Source organism: Cyphomyrmex costatus, unplaced genomic scaffold (assembly GCF_001594065.2).
Source record: "Cyphomyrmex costatus isolate MS0001 unplaced genomic scaffold, Ccosl1.0 scaffold467, whole genome shotgun sequence".
Taxonomy (NCBI): Eukaryota; Metazoa; Arthropoda; class Insecta; order Hymenoptera; family Formicidae; genus Cyphomyrmex; species Cyphomyrmex costatus.
The window spans coordinates 675,688-692,442 of record NW_017278933.1 but is presented as its reverse complement, the minus strand read 5'-3'; the positions used below and the strand labels follow the sequence as shown (position 1 = coordinate 692,442).

Below are 16,755 nucleotides of genomic sequence, written 5' to 3'. Positions count from 1 at the left end.
AAAAGAAATGACTTGCAAATTACGTAATCGCATAGTTTTTTTTTTTTGCCTTCTTACATTTTAATGTGCATGACGTGAATTATCATCAAGCAAAGTTTCCTAGGGTGGGTGAATTCCACTGCCCGTTTTCTATCTCGCCCTTACATTATGCACTTGCTGATGAATTGCATTTTCTTCGTACTGTAATTTAACGTAGAAAATTACATTAAATTTTCTAGTGTACGCCACCTTTCTTCGGTTAATTATCACCCTTTAACCTTCCTACGATTTCCATCTTGTGAGCCTCTCATTGCTAAGTGCTGGCATTGTATATTAACCGTAGACAAGTCATATATATGTAGATGCGCAGTTCTGTATTGCAGCTAAATACATATAATTTACATAATATATATAACCACTATGTTACATATGCCGAACGCAAAGTGATTAATCTGCTCATTGTATTAAAAGTATGTATACTAATCAGGAAAATGCGCTCTGATAATTAAGCTAATTAAGGTGATAGATAATTACTCAATATTTATACAAGGTGGGACGATAACAATGGTATAAACATACATAAATTAATTCCTCATACAAAGGTAAATCGAATAAAAATAAGTGGAATAAATTTTTTCGGAATATTTCAAATCTTTTGAATAAATCAATTTAAAAAATTATCTTTTTACTTTTCTAAAAACATTTGTTATATGTGTACTTTATATTTCATGTATTTAGAGTTACTTTTATATAAATAATTATTTAAAACATAAATGGCATAGTAGATGTATTTTATCAATATTATTAATTAAAAAAAAAAAATATGTATATACACAACACATATGTGCGTGGTTCAACTTTTCAAAATAAATAGTTATTGTTCTCATTATTTAATATAGCATTATCAGTAAGTTGTATTTAAAAATAATATAGTTGTATAAGTGTGAGTTACTTTTCCAATTAAGACTGTTGGCATGAGAAACATATCGTCTCGTCAGCGTCGATGTGAGTTAATCTACAGGTTAAATAACGCCTCGTAAACAACCCCCGAGCTACAACTGCCGTCTAACGACGGATATTTTTCTACCTGCGGTTCTATCTAGCAACGAAATTACGAACTTCCCTGTAGATTGCAGCTGTTATAGCAGAAGGACGCGATAAATCCGTTTCTCGCATTGAACGTTACAGCCATTACAACTTTTGTGCACATTACACTTTCCGCAACATTTGAATATTCTACCTATCATCGAAATACATACGAGAATTATATCACAAAACTACGCTAGATATTACAAAATTTAATCTGATAAACAAATTTAGTCGATACTAGAATGTTTACAATTACACGAAATTTATAACAGAATAGTTATATAACATTTTAAAATTTATTTAATATATGTAAATAAAAATTCACGGATACAATTTTAATTTTTTTTTTTTTTTTTTTTTTTTTTTTTTTTTAAGAAAAAAGTCGATAATTTTATATTATTTAATTTAATTGCGTTTTTTAAATTACTTTTCTTCTTCCTCTTTTTATTAACTAATGGAATGGACATTTTTATCTTTTTCATTGAGAAATTAAGTAAATCCATCGGTTATCGTTTTCGTATATTGTCGCCTTACAAAGCGACAATGGAGCATTTTATCCCCGTAATAAATTAGTGCCAAGGATTACCAAAGAGGTTCGTCGATTACCGCCACTGTAATGGCGTCGGGTGGCGCAGGTTAGAAAATCAAATCGGAATGCAAAGTACTGCAGATCTGGATCTTTTGATGATGTCTTGATTCGGTTGACGTTAAAAATTAATTAATAACTTAATGTCATGTAATTAAGTCATTATTTTTGCGATTTAAATAATTTAATTTTTTTCACGGCCAAGCGCGGTAAACTAAGATGAACAGATGCTTCAGAACTTTTCACGATTTCAAGAAAATTTTTATGCACCCATATAAAGACCGCGAAAGGCCATTAACGTAAACGACATGATAAAATTTTACGCTACGAGGAGTACGTGTCAAGTACAACGTAGTTATAATAGATCCATCACTAGCAGCGAATGTCTTGTTGTAAAGTGTGTGCAACAGATGCCGTTATAATCTTGTACTAAGTAAAATCACGACTTCAGACTGACAAGACATCTTAATAAATTTTCTGTGAAAGAAAGTATTTTTTTTATACGAAAAGTTATCTTGCAAAAGAATATTAAATATTTATAGTTCTATCAAAAAGCTGATGCGTGATAATAATATAGGGATATTATCGCAACAATATAATATAAAAGTATGAAAAAAATATATTCAAAGATTTATTAATCGGCTACGCAATTTCATCAGAATTAAAGAAAATTGATTCTATATGTTGCTATCAAACTCCTAATTAAAATATGTAAATTATGGACTAATAAAAAGCAAAATTTGCAATAACATTAATACCTAATATTTCTTTAACATTAAATCGTTACAATCGAAACAAATCGCTTGATTTTACATTATCCACTATTTAAAAATTGACTTTTTATATTATCAATGGCGTAATTAAAAATATACGTAGCTAATTCCAAATATAATATTCAAATTTAATTAAAATAAAACAATAACAAGTCTTTTGAATACAGTTAATCAGAACCCTTATTCTTCGCGGTAATGTAATTACAACATGCGATATTTGCGATAAAAAAAAGTTTAATTCCAAGTAGAGCCGAGAGCTCTACTTAGAATAATAAAACTGATGATGGCACATGCATAAAAATATTTACGGCATATCATTACAGTTTCTGTTGATTACTCTTTCTTTCAATATCTTATTTTATCCTCTTGTACATTTTTATGGCACATTTTATTAAATAAATTCAATACTTAAAATTTCAGATTCACACGCAGTAAAAGTAAAAATTTAAAAAATTTTATATTTTTTTCCACTTATGATTTTCTTGTTCATCTGAAAATCGATGTATTATCAACAAATTTTTCTTTTCGTCAATTACAAATATATAACAAAAAAATACATATATTTTCTAAAAAATATAACACTGAAAAAAGATTTGTCATAACATAATGCTGTTGTGTATTGATTTACGCAGCATCTTTTCTAAAAAAAATGTTGTATTTTTAATAACAGTGAAAGAAGGAAGATGAGCTTTAGAATTTTAAATGATCAAATTAGGTGAAGCAGTCTGTATGAAATGTAGCGCGTTTCAAGGAAACAAAATTCTAAATTTAATTCCTTAATGCACCATCGTAAGTTTAATATGTAGTGATTAAACTTGGTCCTTGAAACAAATTAATACTTTTATTAATCACACAGGACACTCGATAACGCGAACAAAATGTTCCTCGGGAACCAGAGACTAGGAGATAGCCGAATTATCTCTCACGATTTAATAAGGAACCTGGCACACGTTGTACTCACGAAATTTCACAGTTTCGCTAAATTCAAGCTCAATAGAATTCTGTAAAAGTCATTCTAAACACTGATAACGGGAGAAGCTGTTGGAATGTTAACAAGTTTCGCCATGCTAGCGCCGAAGCTGTAAAAAAAATTCGCTTTACACAAATTCGCAAACGTCATTCCGTCCCAACAGAATCTCGGCAACAGCTACTCGATCTTATCAGCTCTACCGTAGTGGAATATACATATGTAGGTACACATGCTTGGCAAAAGAGCCGTGAGCATCCTTGATCGCAGAATAATCTGGTTTAATCTATACGCTTTGCATTCGTGTGAAATACGTATCTCATCTGTGAAACTTTATATAGAGCATAGATTATGGTGTTATATCAAGAAACTATAAAAAAGAAATACTCTCGCTATGTATGCGATATCCTGTCTACGTACGTATGCATCGCTTGTACGATGAGATATCTGTGTTGTAAAATATGGCATAAAGCACCAAAGTAACAGGATGTATGTTCAATACAATATCCTCACGTACAAGCGTATTTTTTCCTCGGGAAACTTGGAATACTAGGACTTGGAATACTAAAGGAAATATTTTCCCACTCTACTGCAGAATATGCGTCGGTATATTATGTAATTTCCGCAGTACGTGTTGCAAATATTAATTCGCATCTGCAAATATTTGCGCAATTTATTAAAGGTAACGCTTTTAAAAATAGATCGTGTATAAATAAAGTATCTTCGTTTAAAATAAAAAAATATAATAGTACGCTGTAATTATTAGAAACATTTACGATAATAAACTGTCTTTCATTCTTGAATATCCTTTTTGAACAGATGGTTGTGTAAAACGAATGAGATGTAAAGGGAATTTTAGAAAAATTGTGCGATATTATTATACAGAGTCCGGATATAATCGCGTGAGTGCAAATGCACTGATTTACGCGATTCTCAGAAGAATAAACGAGCGATTTACCTTAACAGGGTCACTGCGCGTTTACATGTGTTTACATGTATATACATACATATAAATACATCAGCACATGATGAGGGCCAAACGGATAATAAACTTATTGCGTGGCAATTGTAATCAGTATATAATAATCCAATTCAGTACACCAATAAAAAGCTAATTCTCTCTCATGAAAAACACGTAATAATCTTACAAACTATTTGAACTAAACATGCACAATAGTACATGCGACGGACCTAAAATCTAAAATCTAGGAGTTCTATTTAAAACCTAGGAACATATTTGACCTAGAAGCTATCTTCTATGTAAATAATGAAATATAAAACATAAGGTACAATCTGATAATCTTAAATGTTTCTATCTTCTTGTATCTCTAATTTAGAATGACATATACTTTTATCATGTTAAATAATTTAACACAAAACTAATTTATAGTATACTACTATTATATATATTTATAAGATCTTTCCTTCAAATTTTCTTTTTTCTTTTTTATGACTTTTTTCTACCTTTCTCCATTTTGCATTTACATTTAATGAATATTAAAATAAATTTAATTAGTAAACGTTATAAAATATTTTGAATTTTCGTTGAACTTTAAGCACAAAAACAAAGAAACAATATTATAATAGACGAAGAAAATAAAAAATTCTTTCCTTTATAACATTAATAATTTAAAATATTTCTGTCATAAACGTTTCCATCCTCTAATAGTCTAGAACTCGTGGTATATGGCAAAAAATTACTCTGGAGAATAAGAACGAATTTATCGTAGAATACCGGGTCATTTGTTCTCTTTCTGTAAGTTAAGGCTTGCGTAATGCCTTCCAGATTCCGTCGAGGTTCGACTCCTTTACGATAATCCTTGATATAATTAATTTATTGTTAGAATAAAATATGCTTGAGTTCCTTCGCAATTGAGTCTGTCAGGATCATGAATTCATCAATTACATTGTTGTTTAAAGTACTCACTGTGATTCAGTGATAAATAGTCTCATATAATTTCAGTGTAATAATAATTGAATTACAAATAAAGCGCAAAAAAATTTAGGAATAAACAAAAGAAATTTTTTCTAGAAAAAATTGTCACTGATAAGTAAAAATCATCTTAAAAAAATTTAACAAATCATAAAACTGAAAAATTTATTGTTATATTGTTTCTAAACCGACATACTCTCAGTGTATATCATATAGTTGTGTTGAAACTTGAAGCAATACTGCTTTTAAAGCTTCGCCTCGAGGTAACATGGATTTCACGTACAGAATATTCTTCTGGAAGGAGGAAGCGAAGCTAGAAGTTGACTTTGTTTCTATGGTCTCTCTTGTCCTGTTGAGGATAGCAAACCTGGACCGGATTCATTTTCCATTTTTGCTCCGGTTTCTTTGTCGACCTTCCATTGACTACGCGGTATTGTATGCCATTGTTATCCATTTGCAGTGACAATTCGGACATGAAAATCGATCGATCCTTTGGTATAATCTTACGCAAGGCAAATGCAGGCAATCGGGAGGAATGGGAGACGAATTGTGAGCATTTTGAACTCCAACCGTGCCTCGTTTGTCACGCTCATGCTGGCGCGTCGTGGAAATACATCAGCTTTCAGTTTCGCTAGAATCACGCCGATAAATGCGTGTTTCGGATTACTATAATAATGATTCTTAAACAAACACCGTATAAACTGCATCATCATATATTCTTGTTATCTTTCCGTGAAATTCATTATTAAGATAAATTAATCAAGCAACTAGACACCATGACCGGAAAAAAATCGAAAGTATCTGCTAAAAATATAAATCAGTCTTTTAATCTACATATTTATTTTTCAAAAAGGCATTACATAAAAATCTTTATTTCTTAACGAAAAGACACAGTAAAATAAAATAAATATCACTTATAAACAAAGTTATGTAAATGTAATATTTTTTAACGATCTCAAATAATAAATTATTATCTAAAAGAATTATTTTAAATAAATTATATTAATAATATCTAAATAATATCACGATGGTATTTAGATAGAATAAACTAGTCTATTTCTTATTTAATAATAAACGAGTAAAATAAATAAATATGGAGATTAGAATAAGAGATTAAAAAATACGTGATTGTTATAAATATCTTTATAATATTTCAATTAGAATTCAATCTATTTAATAAACTAAATTATAAGATTATTGGAGGGGGAAAGGATTCGTTTATATGATACAAGATATGTACTTCCATCTAAAAATAGATTGCTATAATGCGATAGGAGAACCCTTTTAAACGCACCTATTGCATTTTCATGGGAGACCGGAGTTTATAAATTCTAATTTGTATTTCGAACAGTTGAGTTCAGGAACGACTAGAAATTGTTTCAATTTTTCATAAAAATGCACGCAGCACTTGGATACGTGCGATTTATCGTCTCCTTTTTTCTTTCTGCTACCGTTTATAGGGTATACTTGGAAGTTCTTTTACTGCTCGTGTTCCAGATCGTCGTTCACAGACAAGTACAAATAGCGAAGGAAGATAGAGAAGAAGACGTGGCTGGAAAAATGAGAGAGACGGAGAAAACTGTAAAGGAGGAGCTAAAAAGATACGAGAGCTTTTTCGGCGAACGCAGAAGTTATAATTTGTTTCCCCCTCATAGATGAATACTTTAGTTCAAATTGACTCTTGTAATCTCAAAGAAAAGAATTCGATATTATATGGTTTGTATTGTACGCATATTTTATATTGTACTCTGCGTCGAACTGTATAAACATTATACGAGTCGACTTTTCGCGGAATACGGCAAGCATACGGTCCTATCATGCGAAAAGCATTATCTACTAAAAAGTAGTTTAAATCAAGCATGAAATTATACATAATACATTGTCTAATGGTACGAAACTTCCTTTAATCCGCATTGTTCCGGTAAATATGCAATATTGCGCTCCAATTAAGTTAATTTATACCGACATGTTGTAAATGCGTGGAATTTCCGAGCAGCAATTCCGGGCCAAATGTCGGATGCAACCCTAAATCTCAACGCATCTGCTAAATGCAATATGACAAGGAGAAAGCTCCATTTGTCGCATTACGTCATTTCCAAAGCAACCATCCATTAAGAAAAAAATAATTTGACAAAATTATAATTTAAAAACAATAGTTAAGATTTAATGATCTGATTTTCTTCTTTTCATTTAAGAAATAATTCTTAATTCTTTAGAAATCATTTTTCATATTGTGCGTATTAAACGAAAGAAAAAACAATTTAGACATTGCGATATATCGGTACTTTCATTTTCTTTAAGACAAATGAACAAATTATTAATGTTATATATATATATTCACTAAAATTTAGTTTTATTGATTGTCCAAACGTAAAAGGTTTTTTTAAACATTTTTTATCGCTCACTGTATTTCAAATTGATACTTCAATCATTAAATATTTCATTTATTGGAGTTGTTCCTTTAACTTTGTTGAAACATTTTCGTAAAAACAATTTTATTTTATTATACAAATAAAGTATTCAACTTTTATTTATTATTGCTATGAGATAGATACATCACGGTTGAAATAACACTGAATACATCAGTTACAAGTTTCTCTTTTATTGCTTTTTTTTGCATTACGAACAAAGCCATTTCTTTTATCAGCAGACTACTGTAATGAATTTCAACGTATGTGGCTACAGTGTGGCTACAGCCACAAACGGCGTTTATGTATCTCAAAGGGATTCCTCCCGAATTCTAAAATTGCATTACACTCACACACGTGTTTAATCGTATTTGATTACAATTCCTCTTCACTAGCTCTGTTTAAGACTATTGAACTTAAATAAAGTACTTTTCAGTCCTCTACATATATAATTAAGGTCATTTCTTATATTATTTTTCAAATCTTTATAATTTGTACAATTTTCAAAAGAGAAATTGTCTTGAGAATTTGCATTAAGTTAAAATTATAGCAACTGCATATGTATGAAGCAGTATGCATAATGACAATAAGTTTGGTGCGTATATAAGAGCTAAACTCGCTCGAAGCTCAGTATAGAGAATTTTCTAGAATTATAGATAATTAGTTTAGTAAGACAAATATATGTTCAATGAGATATTTTGGCTTATTATTAGAATTAACGAGCAATATTTTATGTATAACTTCTTTGATTGACATAAAGTCAATTTTAGTTAATTACAGCATAGAAATCATCACAAGCTTTTAACATTCCATATTAAATTTATAACATACTATTCTCGAAATTATAAATTCATTTTAAACTTTACTTAAATTGGCAGATCATAATTAAGTTTATATTGTACAGAACATTCTATTTTTTTAATCTGTTTGTATGCATTTTTTTAAATGTAAGTTCCTAACTGTTCATATTTTCTATTGTTTATAATTTGGAAACTTGATTTTTCAAGACTTAATTTTATTTAATTTTTAGAATGTCATCTTAAAGAAATGATGTAACTTAAAAAAAAGAGTTGAAATAAACAAGCGTGGCAATTATGGCACAGAGAGTTTTGTTAATTTGCTTTCTATGCCAAAGTACCAGGTTTCAGTCGAAAACATTGAATTTTTATTTGGTCATCTCTTGGAAAGCAATGGCAAACCATTGACAATATCTGTGCCACTAAGAGTATGTATAAGATTTTCCCTTAACTAGCCTTCGGAATCGGCATTAAAATATAGGTCTCACAGATCCACTCTCGTAAATATTAAAAATACTACTGAAATTTTCAAGGAAATTGAGGAGAATCAAGGTCTGGACCATTTCTTTTTCTTTGAAGAACGCCCGATTTAAACTATCGTGTCATTGATGATGATACAAATAAAAAATGATCATATATGAGCAATTATTCGTGGTTTGATTCACAGAAGCAGTTAAAATTAACAAATAAATAATTTTCTTCTTTTAAATGTTATCCGAATGAAATTAATTTTTTTTAGAAATAATGTAATAGTTGCATCTGACAAATTTAATTATTATTTTAATTTATAACAGTAAAATATATAAGCAAATATTTCTTTTTATTATATCGTAATCATTCTAATTATCATATTTCTTAATGATTTCTATAGAGGCAGCACGTGAAAGAGACAGTATTAGTTAAATGTTACATGCTTGCAATTCTCGGTTGAGGCTGCCGCGTGTTTATCTTGAAAGTTCTTTGTATAGATGGAAGCACCTACTCCTTCAGAAATACTTTCATCGTTTCTACGTTTATAATATTTTAAAGAAAATATGGTATTCTTTGTGCTTATGCACACAGCTTTGTCGTTTAAGATTAAATATTTAATCTTTATTTTAAAATTGCGATTTTCTACAAACGGAGAAAATTTAAATACGTGTAGGAACAATTAAAAGCTTTACTAAAAATAATTTACTATTCATTTAGGTATTTTGAAGTTAGTTAAAATAATTTACAATTTCGCGCGTTTATTTTAGCACGGGATTAACATAATTAATAATAGATTTATAACAGGCAATATACATATTAAATATATAATATTTAAGACAACGAAATTTTGTTTGAGTTGATAAGAAAATTCCTGTCTGTCTCTCTTATATATTATCTTCAAAAAGTGACAGTAACTTAAGAGTGCCATGACAGTGATTTTTGCCATCAACGTTAGCATAATTTTTATTTTGCATTCTTGCGGAAGTAAACGAGATTTCGACCGTAAGGAATAGAAGAGCTTCTCTATTTCAGTCAGACTGAAATAAATCAAAAAGATTGGGGAAGATACGAGAGTGGCTGAGAGAGTAACTTATAACAAGACTCACGTCGTCGCCGGTACCCCATAATTACTGGCGCCGATGAAAAAAAAACAGCGGACGGCCGCCGTGCAGCCACCTTTTAAAAAGGTGTTAAAATGTGCTTTGTGCCTGTACGTTCACGAGGGGTAGGTGTTAATTTAAAACAAACCTAAGGATAGCGCCGATTTGAAATCTGGCCGTCGTGTACTTTTATTCGCCCTGAAATTTGACCAGCCGATCTTCGCTTCAGTGGCGTATCGAGAAGATTTTCGCTCTTGCCTAAATATTAGCGATTTTCTCACATATTAAATATTAAACATTTTAAATAAGTCCTTCAATATGACTTACTTTTATCGGGGATATGACTTTTTTTACTACATATTATTAACTACATATAATATATACAATAAATTATATTTCGAAATTAATTTTCTTATAGTTTTGTAATTTCTATAAAAAATAAATTATAATAATAATATTGTGAATATTTTACAATAAGTATAACAAAAAATTATTATTATACAATAACACAGATACATTCATTTATTAAGAATGGATTATTTGTGAAAATTTGGTAATTTCGGTAATTTCTGAACACGCCATTGCGACGGCAGATTTTTGTATATAACATGTAATCAGCACAGCAGTTTCGAACCAATTTTTTTTTATGTTTACCTCCGGGCAATGTGGCCCTTCGCACCTTCCCATTTTTTCTCATCACTCAAAGGTGATTTTACGACTCGCGTCCACAAAGCGATGGGCAACGCCCTACAGAAAATCTAAAGCACAAACTGATCTAGATACATAAACTATATACAGCAGTAAACTATTGTTCCCATTGCCTCATCATTATTCTCAAATTATATTATGCACAAATTATTTGTCATTTAGATCACTAATATTCATTGATATAATGTAACTCTATTTGTTATCACATTGCAAAAGGATTTTAAGATTTCGCGCGGACAATTTTTCATGCTACATCATCATGCTACAATAATGCTCCGATAATAAAAGAGATAAGGAGACCGACTTTCCAGGTAAGCCCCAAGCGCGTATCTAATTCATTACAGATTCGATCGATCTTCTTCGATCCGCAATGCACGTGGTCCAGGCGCTAACGAGACAGCTCCGGAGCCATTAAGGTCCCGGCTTATCACGATCGGGATGCAGCACGCGAAAAGACTCGTTTTCCAAATTGAAAACGCGCCGATATCGCGACAGACAATCGGCGAGGCGTGTATCTGCTTGCCCTCTAATCGCCAGTTAGTCCCGAGCCCGAACGCCGCGATCTGCCGATTTATCGATCCTCGGAATTAGCATTCGAGGCGTGCATCTTGACCGCGGATCTTTCGGGGCCGCAGCCACGTAAATTTTAGGGCTGCGCTCGCAACTCGGGGATAGATCTCACCTGTGATCTATGCGTAAATCATCGACTCGCTGCTCCGACGAATAGATCACGCACAATACATTCATGCGGTGTATATAGCCAGAATATATAATAAATCAAAAAATATTAATATCACGATATAATGACGGTTTTTACGTCAAAATTTGGCTCGTCGCACTTCAATAGACCTCCGATTACTTCAGAGCATAAACCGGCCGAATGTAAAACGCAGCAGAAACTTGCGTGCATCGCGTCGCCTGGAGAGAAAGAAAGTTCTAATCCTACGGCCTCCATGGAAACAGACGAGGCGCGTGGCCATATTTTACGGGCGGGGGCGTGAAACGGATAATTTTCGAAGGAAGCAATATCGGATCGTATATCAGGCCGCAGGAACGGCCGCCGTTTGGCTTCAAATTATCGGAAACGAGGGCCAAAACTAATGGGCCCTCGTTAGACCATTTGGCTCCTGCGGGGCACGCCGATGCTGATTCACGCCAATCCGCTCTCTATTTTCGCGCCGCATAAACCGAAGCTAAGTCGCTTTTTATATTATCAGACACATCCAAGAAGTTTCATGCTTAGGAGGGGAAGATTATACCAATATGGAGGGGAATACATTTAAACATTTATGTGGATGTCGCCTTTTTTAGAATTTACTGAAAACTACATTCTCAAACGCGTAAAAATCAAATGCAACTAATGATTTTGTACTGCGAATTAAATGAAAAAAATGTACACGTAGTAAAAAAAGATGTGACTAATATTACCAAATTTGATTTTTAGTAAATCTCCACAGGATATTGTCGCAGACCGTCCCGGCGACTGCTGTCTGAACCGACATGGTGAGTATTCTGAAGTTCACATCCGTGTAATTCAGGGATGACAGCAAGAAGATCGGCATTCGATCAGACATAATCCAAAGTAAGCCGCGTTTTACCTATGGTAAGAGTAAGCGAGGGTAAATGAAGATGATGGGGTTTCATAGTAGATAATTAGTCCTAATTACAGAGCACCGAGTACCTTGATATCTGCTGGAAATATCAAAGCCTCATCGTGTCTGGCAACGATAGCCTGATTGATTGGCGCATAAGGTAACATAGAATTCCAACAGCCGATTGCGTTCTGATCGATCAAGTTGAAAAACTGAAGTCCGTTTTCATCCATTACAGATGCTGTGCAATGAGAGAGCGGACCTCTCGACGACAACACCTACATTACACAAAAATAAATAATGAAATACGATAACTGTATTCAATTTGCACAATGACAGATCAAATTCAGAAAAGGATAAATAAATTATATGATATTGCTATAAAAATGTGAAAAGACATAACAGACTAAACAAGGAAATAGATGAAGAAAAAACAAAAATATAAGAAATCTACTGAATAATATTGCAATTATAAGATCCCAAAGCACCTAAAATAATTTTTTACAAGAATGTAATATCAATATATGATCAAAACAAGACGAAAAGATTTTGCTGTAACAACTCTGAAAAACCTAAATAGAACTCCACGCCTAAAATAAAATCTTTTCAAAATACGATATTACGATAAAAATATTTTTCAAAATACCTGAAACTCGTGATAACTATTTTGAGACAACTGCTGGTCTCTTAGAATTCTCGTGGATACCGCGAATTCTCGATAGCTGCTAAGGGGATGAAAGAAAAGCGTCCGATAGCCGTCTGCTAATATTGGCGACAGACTCATTCCAAAAATACCTTCAGTTCCCCATTGGAAGTTTAAGCCTCCTATATTATAATCACCCGCCAGAGGATCCGGCATGAAATAACTGTGCGTTATTCGCCAGGATGTATTTTGCTCCCATGAATACACAATCAGCCCGTAGCCAAGTTCATCGGACATGTAAGCGAAGGCATCGTTGCAACCGCCTTTTCCCAGATCAATTGCGATGTTGGCAATAAAAGTGTTCTGCATAATAAAAATTGCAAAACTGAAATCAATTAAAAGTTTTAAAAAAAGTTTATATAAAATACATGTCAAATGTGTGTAAATAACTATACTTGATTAATGTCTTCTGATCTGAGCCTGTATTGTCTGAGTAGCTTATCTGTGGTCAAATCAAACACGTTCAAAGTATAAGGGCACACTTGTACAGTCGTTTCATCGATTCCTATTGTTCCAGTATCTAACACCCACAGTCTATCACAGACGTCTACGTGAATCCTGGAAAAAAATACTTAAATTTACAAATTTATTAACATTAAATAAAAAAAAACAAAGAAATTTTATATATTTCGATTAATTAAGACTGACTAAATCAACTATTTTGTCACCTGTAAACAGTGGTCAACCCATTACTACAATCACCCGCTTTATTCTGAGCCCAATTTGGATAAGGTATAAGTTTCGGCGATCTACCTTGATTAGCGTCCAACGGTATATAATTCAACGTAGACGGTATTCCTGTGTATAAAACGTTACTCATAATTTATTGCTTACATCTTATCTACGAATTTAAATAATTTTGAAGTCAATAATAATTAATATGTAAAGCATTAAAAAAAAGTGCAAGACAAAACGAACATTGATTTCGCAACTAGATGGTATGAAAAGAAGGCTGCAAGAGAAACTAAGGAATGCGCGAAAGGAAGGAATTGCGGAGAGTCCGTGAGGCTCGCCGAAGGAAGTGAAGGGGAGACGGACGAAAGGATAGAACATTAAAGATCTTACACAGCGTACCGCCGTCATTGTCCGGCCTTTGTGCGACGCAAAAAACGGTGGCGCGCGCCAACGTATATAATAAACATAGAGCGTGTAAAAAGATGGAGTGAATAAAGGGCAGCGAGGGCTTGAATAAACCCGTTCGTCGCAGTGTTTCCCTTCCTTCGTGGAGCAGAGGAGGGGGGGAGCAGAGTGTCAGAGGAACCATGAAGGTGGAGGCGGAGGTCGACAAAGACAGAAACGCTCCCATTGAGGGCACACTCGCGGTTTTCGGCACTTTTTGTCGCGGGCCGGAAGTCGCTCAGACGGGAATCGAGGCGTGTACCTCCTATGGCGATCTTCCGCGTATTATGCCGGCGTCTGCTTCCGGTTCATGACTTTGAAGCGTCGTGCCTGGTTTTTTGGCAAAGGACCCATTTGTCTGTCGCGTCCCAGGACGTTAATCGAGACAATAGCAAAGTTATAATTAATGACTAATATTTCGGACATGTATTCACCATCGCGCCATCGTGGTATCGTGACGAATAGCTTATTCCTCCAGATTTCGATGCCGACTGGCAGAGAATTCTCCGGCACGTATTCACCATTTGCTATCGCTAACTGTCGGCTACTTTCGTCGGGATAAGCGAAATCCATCTTTTTCCAGGTGAATTTCTCCAAAAGCGGAGCACGTCCAAACTGCATGCCCCATATTTGAATTCCATCGACGTTTCCAATTCGTAGTAATAGAAAGATCGAAATAAAGATGCAATTCCAGATGTAATAGTTCCTCATTTTTTGTTATTCAATCTCTCCCTTTCTGTATGCAGAAATATATTTGTCTATTATCTCTCTCTTAAAAAAAAAGTATCATTATATAATAATTCTTAGGAAAATAACAAATAAATATTACACATTCTCTCTCTCTCGTAAATGCTACATAAATATTCCATATAGATACTGTATACATCGAGGGGGTAATCACTTAATGTAATCGTAGGATAGAGTTCCTGAAATCAGTATAAGATTCATATGAAATTCTTATGTATAATCCGATAATTACATATGTAATTACAAGGAATAATTGTATAATATCAGATGTAATCGTTTATTTTACTAAATAAGAAAATTAAGAAAATTATAAGAAAATTATCATATGAAAAAATTAATAACAATATATATACAAGAGGCTCCTATGAATAAATCAAAAATTAAAATAAATTGCCGTTGAGAGCCAACACAGGATGAAGGTGTGCAGTAAAATTTATTTAGTTACAGATAATTGCAAATTGCATATACGTTTCGACCTTAATCCAGGTCCTTTTCAATGCATGAATTACAAAATTATTAAAAAATTCTAAATTGGAGTAAATGGTGTTAAAAACAATTAAAGAAAAAAAAGGACCTGAATTAAGGTTTAAACGTATGCAATTTGCAATTATATGTAACTAAATAAATTTTACTGCACACCCTCATCCTGTGTTGGCTCTCAACGGCAATTTATTTTAATTTTTGATTTATCATAAGAAAATTATTTTTCATCAGATAAAATCGTATGAAATCAAATAAAATCATGTAATCTGTGGGACAATATTTCAGCTGATGGTTACCCCCTCGGTACATACATTAAACTGTAATTGTAAAATTATTAATTGCATTGTGTCTGTGACACATAAAAACATATATTTTAAAAACAATGACATGTTTAAAAACTGTTTGCAAAAAAATGTTAATTACCTGTACATATATGTATATAATATTCAATATTTTAATGTACACACACACACACACACACATGCATCATTTATTACGTTTTTGCACAGAAATGGATATACAGAAATGTATATTAGCACTTAACGTTTTTAATTAGATACGCGCGCACGTGTAAATATATGTACTATATACACACACATATATATATATATATATATATTATATACTTGCGAATTTGAATGATGTGAAAATTTACTTGAAAAAATTGACAAACCAAATGTATCTTCTCTAATGACGACTAAATTTACATGATAAATATATTAAATGTTAATAGATCTGAATTGCATTTACCACGTTTTATCCACTGATCAAATGTGGCATCAGTCTGGATCTTTTTATCAGACCTGATCGCAAGAATAACGTAGATCAACGTCAGTCAATAAAGCTCTGAGAAAAACACGACGGAAGAAACGAAGGAGTTTCAATCTCCTATAGAAACTCGCCGTCGCTCTTTCGATCCTAAACTGCGTGTTCTGCAAAATGCTTGCCATATATATGGCACCCAACTCTATGCGAAACTATGCCCCATATCACGTGGAAACCTATGCCCCGTACGGAGAGAAATGCATCTTGGTATCAGTGAGTGCACCTACGTTCACGTACTTTCCAAGCCGTCAACCAGCATGAATATCGCATGCACCTGCACTTATGCGTTTTGACGCGTCGATTTAATCGATTGCGGAAGAGGAATTTCACGCGTGCCTTAATACTTCAGTACGAGATCCATCAACATTTTCAAATAACTAGCACGCAGCGCGCGCTGACGCGCGCGCTTCTCTATCTTTCATTAATTTTATTAATATTATTAATTTATTATTATTATATTATTTTATTCCCACAA

At 32.8% G+C, this 16,755-nt stretch overlaps 1 protein-coding gene across 1 annotated transcript; it reads right to left on the bottom strand.

Annotated features, from left to right (window-relative positions):
- Positions 1-12,109: 12,109 nt before the first annotated feature.
- Y-y (yellow-y) lies at positions 12,110-16,286 on the bottom strand. The gene is made up of 7 exons (XM_018544736.1): positions 16,206-16,286; positions 14,660-14,961; positions 13,775-13,904; positions 13,502-13,664; positions 13,050-13,409; positions 12,493-12,681; positions 12,110-12,409 (listed from the first exon to the last, which is right to left on the bottom strand). The coding sequence occupies exons 2-7, from the start codon at positions 14,934-14,936 to the stop codon at positions 12,236-12,238; spliced, it is 1,293 nt and encodes a 430-aa protein (XP_018400238.1). The 5' UTR covers positions 14,937-14,961; positions 16,206-16,286; the 3' UTR covers positions 12,110-12,235.
- Between the last annotated feature and the right edge of the window lie 469 nt (positions 16,287-16,755).